This window comes from Anopheles darlingi, chromosome 2 (assembly GCF_943734745.1).
Source record: "Anopheles darlingi chromosome 2, idAnoDarlMG_H_01, whole genome shotgun sequence".
Classification (NCBI taxonomy): Eukaryota; Metazoa; Arthropoda; class Insecta; order Diptera; family Culicidae; genus Anopheles; species Anopheles darlingi.
This window is the reverse complement of record NC_064874.1, coordinates 65,295,628-65,308,556: the sequence shown is the minus strand read 5'-3', so window position 1 is coordinate 65,308,556 and position 12,929 is coordinate 65,295,628. Positions and strand designations below refer to the sequence as shown.

At 45.4% G+C, this 12,929-nt stretch overlaps 4 protein-coding genes across 5 annotated transcripts in view; 2 read left to right on the top strand and 2 right to left on the bottom strand.

Annotated features, from left to right (window-relative positions):
* Positions 1-665, bottom strand: part of LOC125952549 (DNA topoisomerase 2) — a 7,331-nt gene extending 6,666 nt beyond the window's left edge. Inside the window, exons 1-2 of the mRNA XM_049682072.1 lie at positions 553-665; positions 50-322 (exon numbers count right to left, since the gene is read on the bottom strand). Of these exons, the coding sequence (XP_049538029.1) occupies positions 50-64 (15 nt within the window). The 5' untranslated portion in view covers positions 65-322; positions 553-665. The remainder of the gene's footprint in view (positions 1-49; positions 323-552) is intronic.
* A 379-nt stretch (positions 666-1,044) lies between these two features.
* LOC125952576 (nuclear pore complex protein nup54) lies at positions 1,045-3,685 on the top strand. Of its 2 annotated transcripts, XM_049682126.1 has the most exons (4): positions 1,045-1,365; positions 1,480-1,600; positions 2,034-2,400; positions 2,588-3,685. In XM_049682126.1, the coding sequence occupies exons 2-4, from the start codon at positions 1,584-1,586 to the stop codon at positions 2,735-2,737; spliced, it is 534 nt and encodes a 177-aa protein (XP_049538083.1). In that variant the 5' UTR covers positions 1,045-1,365; positions 1,480-1,583; the 3' UTR covers positions 2,738-3,685. The 2 variants fall into 2 exon arrangements, with proteins under 2 accessions (XP_049538083.1, XP_049538082.1); XM_049682125.1 differs by having other exon boundaries at positions 1,045-1,600.
* A 416-nt stretch (positions 3,686-4,101) lies between these two features.
* Positions 4,102-7,539, top strand: LOC125952568 (E3 ubiquitin-protein ligase CHIP). The gene is made up of 5 exons (XM_049682114.1): positions 4,102-4,515; positions 5,826-6,166; positions 6,255-6,360; positions 6,467-6,523; positions 6,594-7,539. The coding sequence occupies exons 1-5, from the start codon at positions 4,396-4,398 to the stop codon at positions 6,834-6,836; spliced, it is 867 nt and encodes a 288-aa protein (XP_049538071.1). The 5' UTR covers positions 4,102-4,395; the 3' UTR covers positions 6,837-7,539.
* A 994-nt stretch (positions 7,540-8,533) lies between these two features.
* LOC125952555 (uncharacterized) lies at positions 8,534-11,564 on the bottom strand. Its single transcript, XM_049682088.1, has 3 exons — positions 11,416-11,564; positions 8,767-11,351; positions 8,534-8,681 (listed from the first exon to the last, which is right to left on the bottom strand). Exons 1-3 carry the CDS (start codon positions 11,421-11,423, stop codon positions 8,650-8,652), a joined length of 2,625 nt encoding a protein of 874 aa, XP_049538045.1. The 5' UTR covers positions 11,424-11,564; the 3' UTR covers positions 8,534-8,649.
* Between the last annotated feature and the right edge of the window lie 1,365 nt (positions 11,565-12,929).

Sequence of the window (12,929 nt, the reverse complement as noted above, 5' to 3'; positions counted from 1 at the left end):
CAAACAATCCACACCCGTCGTGGCGTCCTGGTTTTAGCACTTTACTTACCCGGATGTCTGTCATAGCTGCAGTTGTTGCTTCAACACTGATGAAATGGGATCAAGCTTGGTTAACGCTCGACCAGCCGTGCGCCGGTCCGCCGAAAAAGCCTCGTCTTTTGGCGAGTGATTCTGGGGAAACTGGCGGAGTGACCTAGGCCAACGATTCTGGATGCTGTTTTATGAACGAGTCCGCGACCGGAGGAACGCGTCGAAAGGGAAATACAAGACACACAAAGAAGATGACGGGAATGACGGGGACGACGGTCAGCCGCTGCACCACCTGCCGGGAAAGAAGAGCACGAAAGAGGGAACGGCGTTAGCTTTTTTTGCAGAATTCTACTCTTCATCTCTTTCCCTCCATCGCAGTCGGCGGGTTCCGGCTGGGCAAAACAAAATGCATCCAAGCGCACTTTGCCGCTGTGTGGGTGCCGATTTTTCTCGACAGGTAAAAACAGGATTTTTCCTTTCGTTGGCTTGTGGGCCACGATATTCCCTTTCCTCCCAGCTTACCTCTCGGACTCGTGAAAACGGCGTAGCGACAAATGTTTTTCGACGAAAAAACTGTAGAAATTACCACCGATCCACACAACCTTGACCGACGAACGAGACACGAGAAATTCGCGGAACGGAGCCGTCAACGGCCGCGGGAAAAGGTCCCCAGGTAACCAAGCCCCATACTCTCTGGAGATGAGAATCAAAGAGGTTGAGAGAAATTGCATTTTTCTCTCCATTTCCATCGGTTTCACTGTCCTAAGCTATCTTTGGAAGAAGAAGATTATTTTCTGATTTAAAATGTCACAAAAACATCGAAAAGAACCGAGAACAAAGAAAAAGAAAGAAAAGTTTAGTGGAATTCGGAAATCTATAGATCGCACTGCAACGGCAAGCATATGGCCCATCGCTGGATCTATCTCTTGTGATTCCGAACCCGTTGCAGTGCTGACAAATGGGCGCTCTCGCTTGCTCGGTTTTCCGTTATTTGGTTAAGTGGGAATGCGCGGGCCTGTCAAAACAAAGGAGAAACTGTGGAAAACGGAGGAAAACTGTTGAAACTGTGGAAAACGGAGGGAAGAACGAGACCGTTTCGAGTTTTATTTTCGTTTTCGTTTTGCCCGTCCTCGTCGTTGTCGTTGTCCAGGCAAAAAAGGCAACACGACCGAAACACGCAGCGCGTCCCGTGCACGCACCAGGACCATCCTCTTGTTTGGCTTCGGGAGTTCCGTGCGTGCATCAAATCCACTACCACCCCTTCCCAGTAAAAGCATAAATCATCTCGGTCGTCACGGTTCGACCTCGATAAACGTTTCGCTGTGAGCTGGACAGGTAGTGGACGGAGAAAGCAGCGCATTCTGGCGGCGGGGCGGCTGCAAATCGGAAAACGCCAACACTAAACAATCTCTACGCCGTTTCTCCCCCCCCCCCCACCCCTACACTCAGTGTCGCGCATCGTGCGAACTTTCTCCTGCTACTTGAGGCGGATTAGTTCCCCACTCACCCTCGCTCTCCTGCACCGAGCACGCAGAATCTTCGTGGCCGCAAAGATGGACCGAAACATGGGGTAAGTGGACCGAACGCCAAGTGTGTTGTTAGCGGAACGGTGTTTATCGGTTGAAGTGTGGTGGGAGAAGGGAGCCGAATTAGCAGTGGAAAAGCTGACGGATATTTTACTTCCGCATACGTTGGCATCAGCCGTCGTCCCGCCATCAGAAAGGTGCCGTACTCTTCGGTGGGTCACATCGATGCGTTTCTGCCCAGCGCGGATTTTGATTCGCGGTGTTTGACCTTGTGCCGGATAACGCGCCTGCCGCACGTCGTTTCACTGTTGGCTGTTTTAGGCGCTTTTGTGTTCGCGGTTCAGTTTGGTCCGGTTCCGTTTAGTCGATTTGTTTACAATCGGCTGGAGTCTTAAAATAAATTATCCATATCGCTCTCCCGCTCTTTTCGCTGTAAACAATGTCTGTTTTCTCTGTTTCTCACGCTGATCCTTTCAGTCGGCAAGGATCGATGGTCACCGGGTCACCGGGTATGATGCGGAGGCCGGCGGGAATGCAAACTGGATCGAGCAGAGGAGAGATGCATCTTTCGGCGACACATAACCACTCGGCGGTATCGTCGCCATCCTACCAGTCACAGCAGCAGCAGCAGCAGCAACAGCAACAGCAGCAACAGCAGCAGCAAAACCATGGTACAGGAGGAGCTGGAAGTGCGTTGAACAACGGAGCACCGTCATCGTCCTCATCCCCAGCTGCGATGGGCTCATCTTCGGCAGCATTGCAGCCGAATCATCATCAGCAGTCTCAGTCGCAACATTCGCAGCACGATGAGCTGATTCGATACATCAACGAAGCATGGACTAGTGTAGGTTGACCATCACGTAGCCATCTCTCTTCTGCGTCCATTTTCCAACACTTTCACTTTCACTTTAATTTGCGCGCACTGTTCTTCCGCTTCCGCATCTCTGGTCACCTCTGCAACAGCAACTATCGTTATTGAATGGTCTGCAGAAGTATCGTCTTCTCATTGGTTCATTTTTTGTCTATTTCAGATAACAACCGACAAAAGCCAGACACCGCCAGTATTCTACAAGAGTGGAGCTGAAACGCGGTTGCCTGGATTCACTCCGTTCGATCTAGAAGGATGGTGGGGTCAGCGGTTGGTGCACCAGATCAACCTCGGTTCACACGGACATCAGTGAGGATAAGCCCCCCCACTCGACTGCTAGGCACTGCTCGACTATTCATGGAGCACCATCGCATCTTCTCTTCCTTTTTCGTTCATACGAAACATTCTTTTTTCAATGGTCTATTCATTTACAGTGTTGCCACTGAGTAAGGGCGATTTGTACCCAAACCAATTCAGATCAAGTTACAAACATTGACCACAGCAGCATAGTTGGTGTCGATGGTGATGTGTTGAACATTTTTTAATGTATTAAGTACAGGAAATCAGACATGTTATTTTACACTTTTCCCCCATCCTACTACATCCAATTACAAATTTCTCTACCAAGCAAGGACGATGGAAACGATGGAATCCTTCTTTCTTCAGCCGAAGGATTGATTTTTGTTAGGACGTTGTTCTTTGCGTACATCCTACCCCGTTTTAATTGTACGTTTTAAATGTGAGAAAAGAGATCAGATGAACGAGTACATGAATAGGAAGAGTGAGCAAAGCGAATTGAGTTTAACGATAAGAAAATTATGGGTCAAAAGGGACGAAGATTGCTGGGAGTAGAACGAATGAAGCAGAAATGAGGAGAGAGGGAGAAGTATGATCGAAGAAAAGCGCCAATCCATGAGGAAAGGATTGCACAATAGGAAAATGCTACTTTTATTTGTTGGTTTCCTTTTCCGCTCTTCAACGTTCATCGTGAAGATACTATCTATTGACATGAGAAAATGACAAAGAAAATCCCAAGACCAGCAGATAAGCTATCGTTCCGTTCTTTACCGTCTCCATAGAAGAAATTGTATGTAAAACGACCGCTTTAAGTTCATCTATCTGCCGCCGGTTAACATAATTGAAGCAGGCGTATGAATGAATGCGAACTTGCCCTTTATCATAGCCAACGGCAATCCTTTAAATCTATTTGCATGGGAAGGGACTGGCATCGAATAAAAAGTTGATATGAACGGTGATTAGAGTGTGTCGCCTCTTGTTTTTCAATACCTTGATATAGTTTGGCTTTAATATTGATCTTAAACGACCTGCGCCGAAAACAGTGTAAGTATCTGCTCACGTTTTTTTTTTTGTAGCGCACTGTGCCTTGTTCCGGAATTGATATTTTATGCAGCTGATCTGTTGTATGGAAAGCTATCGTTATAGGAACAGTGTAAATCAGAGGTTTGCAAAAAAAGACGGAGCAGTTTATAGTTTGGAATAGCAAAAATTTAACCGAAAATCAACCTGAACCCCTTCACAACATTTGCTTCGCTCAATCGAATGAGCATCCATAAATATTCCACAAAACAAAAACGTTAGTCATAACCGGTGGGCATAACCGATTGGGAGTTTCTGTCTGGGGAGAAATGACAGATGGTGGTTGAACAGAAACAATAAAAAAACTGTGTTGTTCGAGTTCAAGGAAAATCGAGAAAAGGAAAAACGCTCGCCGTCCTGGGAATCTGCAGAGAATTTCCCAAGCTTTGGATTCTTAAGAACTCTAGTACTCGTAATACCAATACGCTTAGTGCCCAGGGACACATGAAGCTGTCCTAGAACTCGCGTTGCGTTTTTCTTCAAACGAGTAGGAGCTGGTGGTGTCTTTGAAACAACAAAGTAAAATTGCGTATCAGCCGCTGAGTGGTGCCTGTGAATTTGTGTTGTGAAGGGGTTCAGGTTCAGGTCGCCAAGATGAGCAAACATATGTACACGACGGCCAACCTTTCGGACGTTGAGCTGAAGGATCAAGGCAATCGGTTGTTCTCCGCCCGCAAATACGACGATGCCGTTAATCTGTACACAAAAGCCATTGTAAGTTTTGCAGGCTGCTGAAGCAGAGCCTGATCCCCATTAACACGGCAAACGAAAATCCTGCACCAGATTGCTATGATCCTACTCCTCCTCCTTTCCATCAGCGTGCGTCCCAGCCTACCTCGTCGGTGCCGTCAATCAGCTGGGTTTGGGCGGATTCGGAGGAAAACTTCGGCAAATTTTGGGTTCTATCGCTGTTATGGTGATTGATAACGAAACCATCAACAAAGCTTGACCCTTTTTTCTTCGCTCGAGCCAGCGGGACACATTTTAAAATGTAGCAAACATGTCCACAGTGGCACCTCGTCTCGTGATGCATGCTAAAAGTGGAAGGGAGCTCCTATCAGGGACGATAGGTGGGCCATTTAGGGCTTTTAACTCATTTCAAGGTTATTGTTTTATCGATAGGGAATCGACCCTTGGCCACCTCCAAACGTTTGCTGCGTGTGTTAGGCAGCGTTTGGGCTTTGAGCCAGTTTACCAACGCCGGGGCTCAGTACCGTTCAGCAGCTTTGTTGCATGAATTATGTTAATGTAGTCCTCTTCTGCAGTATGGACAACTAAATGAAATGTCTGACAAAGAGGAATGGCATTTAGCTAGCTAGTGAAAGCGAATGTTTATTTTTAGATTACGCATGTTAAACACCTGGAATAACCGGCCAAGTGTCCATCGCCACAGTCACAAAATGGAAAATTCCTTTGCATTTTCACTGCACGAGGCAATGATATTAACGTATGACGTATTTCTTGTGTGTTTCATGAATGAAAAACACGTTCTAGAGTAAAACTCGCTTGGCGCTACAAATTGGATTAGGTGTTCGTCATAGCCCCAACGTAGGGAATTGTTGTTCGTCTTTGGTCTGGTGGCACTAGACTAGGAAATCAATGCTTTGGGCACATTCTTCCACTTGTGGTTAAAGCACTAAACAATTATGACTGGCTAGAGTTTATTGGTCGGAGATAGGTAAAAGGTTTCGGTACGACTGAATGGAAATTTCAACTAACCGTACTCCTATGTTGCACACTTTTACCCGGATTATATCCCGGGCTTCTTGGGCTTTGACCTACGCCAATGTGGCATGCCGAAGTTGTATCGTATGTCCTGGAATGTGGTGTCACGTGCCGCGCTTTGGTTCACTACAAACGCATGAAATATTATTTTTGTTACATTTCTATTGATTGGGATGTGAAGTTAAGCCCTCGTACCAGACAGACAGTAAAATTGGAAGATAATTGTAATTGTTATTGATATATTTAAGCATTGTTTGTTGCTATATAGTTGCATTTGTTAACTTATTGCATATTTCCAGATCAAAAATTCCACCAATGCCACCTACTTCACGAACCGTGCCCTGTGCCACATAAAGATGAAACGCTGGGAGACCGCTTGCAGTGATTGTCGGCGCGCACTGGACATGGATCCCAATCTTGTCAAGGGCCACTTCTTCCTCGGTCTCAGCTTGATGGAGCTGGAAGCCTTTGATGAAGCAATAAAGCATTTGCAACGAGCGCATGATTTGGCGAAGGAACAGAAGCTCAACTTTGGCGACGACATTGCATCACAGCTTCGTCTTGCGCGAAAGAAGCGCTGGAACATACAGGAGGAGAAGCGAATATGCCAAGAAATTGAGCTGCAGTCCTATCTAAATAGGTGCGTTTAGATCTGTTTGAACGAACTTGAAGTGTTCGTATCGCCATTTATACCATTTTTCTTATCCCACAATTTTCTTCCGCACCAGGCTCATTACGGAAGATATGGAGAATCGTTTAGCAAAGCTGAAGCTCGACGATACGATCAATGAAGAAACGGCGAAGGAAAAGGCCATAGAAATTGAACGTGAAGGCGTAAGTAGTGAATAGTGAGAGGAGCAGGAGGTTCTTGTTAGCTTCGTTGCGGGTTGAGTTACTTGGATGAGTATACTAATACACTACATCACATTCGAATTTTCAGGGTAATCATATGACTGAATTAAACAACTTGTTCGCAAAAGTAGACGAAAGAAGACGGGTAAGAGAAACCGCTCAATACGGATACCACCAATGATATCTGATTTTGCATGTTTCCTATTCGTTTTTAGAAACGTGAAGTACCTGATTACTTGTGCGGCAAAATTAGCTTCGAGTTGCTAGTAGATCCTGTGATTACCCCGTCCGGCATGACGTACGAGCGGAAGGACATTGAAGAGCACCTTCAGCGTGTAGGGCATTTCGATCCCGTTACACGCGTTAAACTAACACAAGATCAACTGATATCGAATTATTCGATGAAAGAGGTTGTCGATGCGTTTCTGCAAGACAACGAATGGGCATTAGATTACTAAGCCTCCAAAGCACCGTAATCTACGGTACTTATTTGGTCATTCTACCCACCACACCACCGTTCGAAATTAAATTTTACTCTTTTCCACTTCATATTTCGGCGCATCAATACCAGTTATCTTCTCTTATCCACAGTATTATCCAAAAGATGATACTTCTATTTGCCTGTTCTCCTGTTCTCGATTGTTCTTAGCTGCTTTTGTTTTGTTTGGCCAAATGTGATTTACTTCAGTAACTATTATAGCAGGAGTAAAAGCGCGCGATGAAGAAATAGGTGCGCTGGCAACGTTATTAGTATGACGGATAGCGCAAGACCAGTACTAAAGATAGCACCTATAGAGTAATCCATAAAAAAGGTATATGTATATGGAAATGAAAAAATAGCGGAATGTTTGAATAATGAATTAGAGAAAACAGCATAATTCTGTTGCTCCAAAAATAGAGTATATCTATGAAGATAGCTCAGAAGCTCCCTTAGTTTAAAAACGTCAGTCGGTGATTTCTGTTTTTTATTTTGCTTCTCTTCTCACGAAAGCACATCGGCTGCATGGAATCCCGCCCCGTAAGATATACGTTAGTGAATGCACTATAACGAAAAAACACATTGGGTAAATTGGCACGGTTGCGTTTTGTTTTTAAAAAAATTGAAAAAAACAGTCAATTGTTTCTTCCAGCTTTACTTTAGATTTATCCAAAAAAAAAGAACTAGCCGAAGGGAAGGAAAAAAAACTGGAAGTATCGTTTAGAAATGTTGGAATTGAAAATGCATTGTTTAGGTTTTTCTTGTTAGGCCGGATGTTATCCATCAATATGGTATAAATGTAAAGGGAACGTGAGAACGTGTGTTGAGTGTCAGTGATGCGCCTGCCCCAGGAAGGGATAGGTTATTGAATTATTTGAATAAAAATTTCATATCAACTCTCCCAACACACAATCGTGCTACTAATGCTTGCATTTCATTGTCTAGCAGAACGATTTCTCCACAGCAGTAAAGCTTCGCTGGTGATATCTTATCAAATCAGTCAGTAGGAAGGAATTCCCATTTCCATTCCTCTCCAGTGAAAGAAGACAAATTGGTTTTTTGTGTAAAATAGTATTCAAAAGATCTTCATCACTTCATCAACAAGCTATTCTAATAACAACAATTAATTTTGAAAAATTAAATTATTGCTTCCGTTGCATTCGTTTGATCGCGTGACATTGCTTTCCAGATTTTCATTTGCCGCTCTACGGTCGGGGCTAGATAAGCAGCTAAGGACCTGTCACCATCTTCCGACCGTTCACTATCCAATGAAGTCCGAGCCCTACTTGTGTGCAGATGATAGTTGAATGGTGTAAGTTGCCAGCTACCGTCGGGGGCATCATCGTTCGCATTTGGACTAGGTCCAACTGACGTTATGACTGCTCCTCCTTCGGGCGGACACGGCGGTACACTGTCGAGATAGAGCTGCAACACCTTCTCTACCACAGGCAGCTCGTCGTAATGTCGTAATGGTTCGTTTGGTCCGTACCGGAAGCGCCCTACGTGTCGAAGGGCCGCAACTAGCGCCCGCCAGCCACGCCCACCGGGTGGAAAACCTAAAAGCCGCACCACGTCACGGTCTTTCAGGGCCACGGTACGCTTAACATTACCAGATAATCGCAGCTGAGTTGTTAATAGATTTTCTTGCAACTCGTTACACTGTGGCCAATGAATCGGATAGGGTGTGTAGCGAAATGAAAGAAGTTCGGTTCGAACCAGAAACTCAAAGTGTGGCTGCGGTCGCTCGAAAACGGTAGTATATGATGTGGCTAGACGGAATGACGGCGACGGCTTCACAGCTGTTCCACGTCTTCTGTGGGGTGGCCTTTGGATTAGCATAGAAAAATAGAGAAGATAAGGGTTTTAAAACATAATGCAACCAACAACCATTTCGACATTCTATTACCTACCAACCACTCCTGTTGTACCGATGTCGGATGATGGTTCACCAGCGTAATCAGCATTTTGCTGTGGAAAACGGAATAGTTCGTTTATACGCGACATAGTGGGACTCGTTGGAATAATCCTTTCCTGACCGACTATTTCCTCAGGTTCGTAAATGATTAGGTCGTCTTCCGTAAATAATGTCGAATCATCGATTAATATGACCTCTGGAGAGTCGACCGGTACAACCTCTACAAATCCCTCGTAACTGGAATAATTTCCGGGCAATTGTTCTTGCGGTTCATGCTTCACCAATGTCGGCGATTCTGAAGAGAGCAGATCCACCACTGGCGTTTCTGGAGGCAATTGGTTCATCGATGTTGGTATTGCTGGAGGCAGATGGACAAGCGTTACTGACGTTGTATTAGCTTCAGAGGGAGATGGATTGGGTTCCTGCGATTCTGGTTCATTCTGTGTAACAATTCCCGGAGTGTAAGGGGCTAATTCTTGATCTATGTTCTGTGTGGAGCAAACGAGTGGCTCAAATTGTAGCGAGCTCTGTGTGTCCACCGGCTGTGAGGTGGACACGGGGGCAGGACTGCCACGATTTATCTGTTCACTTATTCCAGTGATAGAATCTTCTAGGTAGGTAACAGCACGTTGGCGTTTGCACGTAGGCGCAGACTGTACAATTGAAGAATCATCGCTATTTGAAAGATCACTATCGTATACGATGGGCCTTTTCCGCACTGGAGCAACATTCTTCTTAGGCTGCTTTTCGGGGATCGTTTCCGAAACAGCCGGAGCAGAAGAGTTGGACACAGTACGCAGTTCGGCAGTGGATGGTATTGTTTCCGTAGTAGCTAAAGCAGGCGAGTTTGACACAGTATTCAGTACAGCACTGGAATGTACTGTTTCTGGAGTAGGTGAAGCAGAAGAGTTGAATATAGGGTTTAGTTCAGCACTGGATGGTATTGTTTCCGGAGCAGCAGAAGCAGGCGAGTTGAACATTGCATTAAGTTCAGCGCTTGATGGCGCTGGCTCTGTTCCTGTATGCACGATAGCAGAGCTCCGTTGCTCCGTTCCGTCCCGACTGCATGAGGGCTGTTGCAGCAGTGGAGACTGAGTGTTGGAAGGATTTTGGAGTGCTTCCCGTTCCTCAGTCGTGAGTAGACGCAATGAATTCGGTAGCTTGCCGGCAAGGAAAAGATTGCGATGTAAGTTGTAGTATCGTTTAACGGCTAGCTCCTTTTGGGAAACACCCAACGTTTTCTTGAATTTGTCCGTATACAGCGTGGTTAATAGTTCGTATACGTTCGTTTTTCCTTTGATATCTTCTAGCGTGTACGGTTCCGCGAGTGGAACTACCGGAGCATTGTCCCCTGGAGCAGCAGTTACAGCTATAACTGTTGTCGTAATATTCTCGTTGGCACCATGATTTTGCTGTGTTCCGACCAATCTGCATGCTGGCTCTGTTTGGGTCTCTTTGTGAGATAAGACTCTTTCTGCTGGTCGACACCGATGATCATGTTGTGTAGCGACCGATCTAGTTTCTACCACTGTTTGGGTCTCTTTGTGAGAGAAGACTCTATCTGATGGTCGACACGGATGATCGTGCTGTGTAGCGACCCATCCATCTTCTGGCTCTGTTTGAGACTCCGGGGGACAGAAAACTCTTTGTGAATTTCTAGATGTTGTGGGGGTAGCAAGAACCGTTTCAGAATGCATGACATCGTTAGGTATGGAAACATCCTCACTGGAACGCGCAACCGATGTTGTTCGTGTCGGACAGTATTTGCCAAATTTATACTTTCTATTGAGCGCGTCATCGTTGAACCGAAAATCATTCCAAATCTCACCTAATATACGATCTTCGCTCGCACGTTCAAGATCATCAAGTATTCGAGCTTGGAAATGCTCCAGGGCTTGCCATATTTTGGAGAAAGTGGAGTGGTTCTGCAGCTGCTCCAGCAATACGCTTCGACCGGATTTCGCACGATTGGCTATTCTTGCTTCCAGATAGACTGTGAGCTTGTCTAGCTTACCGGACCAATAGTTGAATCGCCTTTGCAACTTGTTCACCACCACTGCTTGATCCTCGAGGACAATGTTGCCCCGGGTCATGTCTACCAGGCATAATTTACGGATACCGTGTTGAAGCAGCATCCGGTGGTAGGCGTGCACTTGCTCTGCGTTCTCAAACGGCACGTTTAACGCCATCCGGAACAGTCCTTCCGCCTCCCGGCTGCTGAATTTCAGCCGATGGAAAGGATCGCGAATCCGTTGCGCCGGTTGTTCTACGTATTTATTATACAGAGCATTCGCGTAATCGTTCACTTTACGCTCGCTTCTACCAACCATAATCTGTGCCGCGATCTCCAAGATGTTGGTGTTTTTGAAGAAAACGTCACGGGCATACGGATTCCCTACGTTCCGGGTTTCACTTGGCACTGTGGGCTTTTTTCGGTGGATGTTGTTTGTTTGCTGTGCCACACCGGTAAGGATTGCCCGAAACGTTCGTCGAATATCCGTTTGAGTGCGATCAACAGGATTTTGCATTTTATCCCACTTTTTTTTTCTAAACAGAGCAGATCTTTTGCCGTGATGCTTGCTGGAAGGAAAATTTGATTGATAAGGAAACAAATTCTTGCAGAAACACGAATCTTAAAACTTACCGGAGCATCCGACGGTTTTTTTTGGCGGGATTCCGAAATGCTGCCGATGATTTTACGGTCGGGAGGCCTTTTTTTCCAACGACACCGACGGCGAATGTTGCAAATAACTTTTAGCTGCTTCTGTCATATAGTTAAAAATACGAAATAGTTAAAAATCTTTAGAATTTCCCATTTTAACGGAATTCTCGAGTACAACGTATCTCTAACCTTAAAACCAAAACAGTTTTCCAGGGTTGTAGTCCAGTTACAGGATTGTGGCTGGGAACTACGTGCTTATCGGTGGTCAAAAAATAAATTAAGAAAACCGAAAGCACCCCATTGCAAAAATGTATGTGACCGGATCTATTAACGCTTAATAGACCCGTCGCCAGAACAATTTCGAGTCTATTAAACAATAATAGACTCGGATGCACAGATTTTATCAATGGGGTAGTTTCTCGAACCACGTGAACGTTTATTTATTTATTTTACTTAAGTGTGAAAAGCCCTTGAACGACTCGACGGACATGATGTGTAGGTCTGGAGGACTCAATACCGACAGGAATCGACTCCTCGCGGGGATGATAACCGCGGGATCCTGTTTGGGTAAATAATTTGTCTAAAACAAATTAGAACCTGCGAAACCCCAACTCTGTTCTGGGACTTGGTTAACAGCTGTTTTTACAGCTTCTTTGCAGGGATTTGGGCAATCCAGCTTAGTTGTAGGATCCTATTTGGCTGTTTTCTGGCATGAATATTCTCACAAATATTGTCTATTTTCCGAACTGTGATGTCAACGGACGTGAGTTTTTTTTTGGTCAAATCTAGCCAAGAGATTCCAGAATTGCTGAGAACTATTCGAATATTGAAATGCTACATAAGAAAATGAATTTTGTTTTAGTCTAGAATAATTCTGTTTCGAAACAACTACGTAGCGCTGCAAATGATACTGATATTCGGCGTTTTTCGTTCTCTTCAATTCTCTTGGAAACATTCGTAGGAAAGCGATGACGAGAGTCAAGTTTTTGTTTTTTTTTATGAAAAGAGCCTAATTGCCGTACTTCGAGCCACCACACAAACAGTGGGAGGCAGAGATACCAGAAATCAAAGTACACGATGATTGTACGGACGATCCCCATTCCCGCGTTCCAACATAATAGCGGCAATCATCTTAATGATGATATTTTCACGGTGACTTCATCGTCCGGACATCCTTCGGTGTTAAGATTCGTTTTCCGCTGGGTCTTACCTTTCCTCCTACAGCGCCGCATTGAGCTGCTCCCAGACAGCGCGACCACATGACTCACACCGAGCACAGCGATTTGCGAACTCTTTTCGAAATCTAATTTTGGCTAAGCTGCGTCAAGTGGAGGGAAAGTATGCTCGCCACAATAAGAACGCCTTCAGATGACGCCGTCATCACAGCACGGCGTGACGACGGCCGCCGGAATAGGAGCAGGATGAACCGTGCAAGCAACTCAACCTTCGGCTACCCATCCACCTACCGGCGCCTCGTTGCTTCTGGAGGGTGGGAT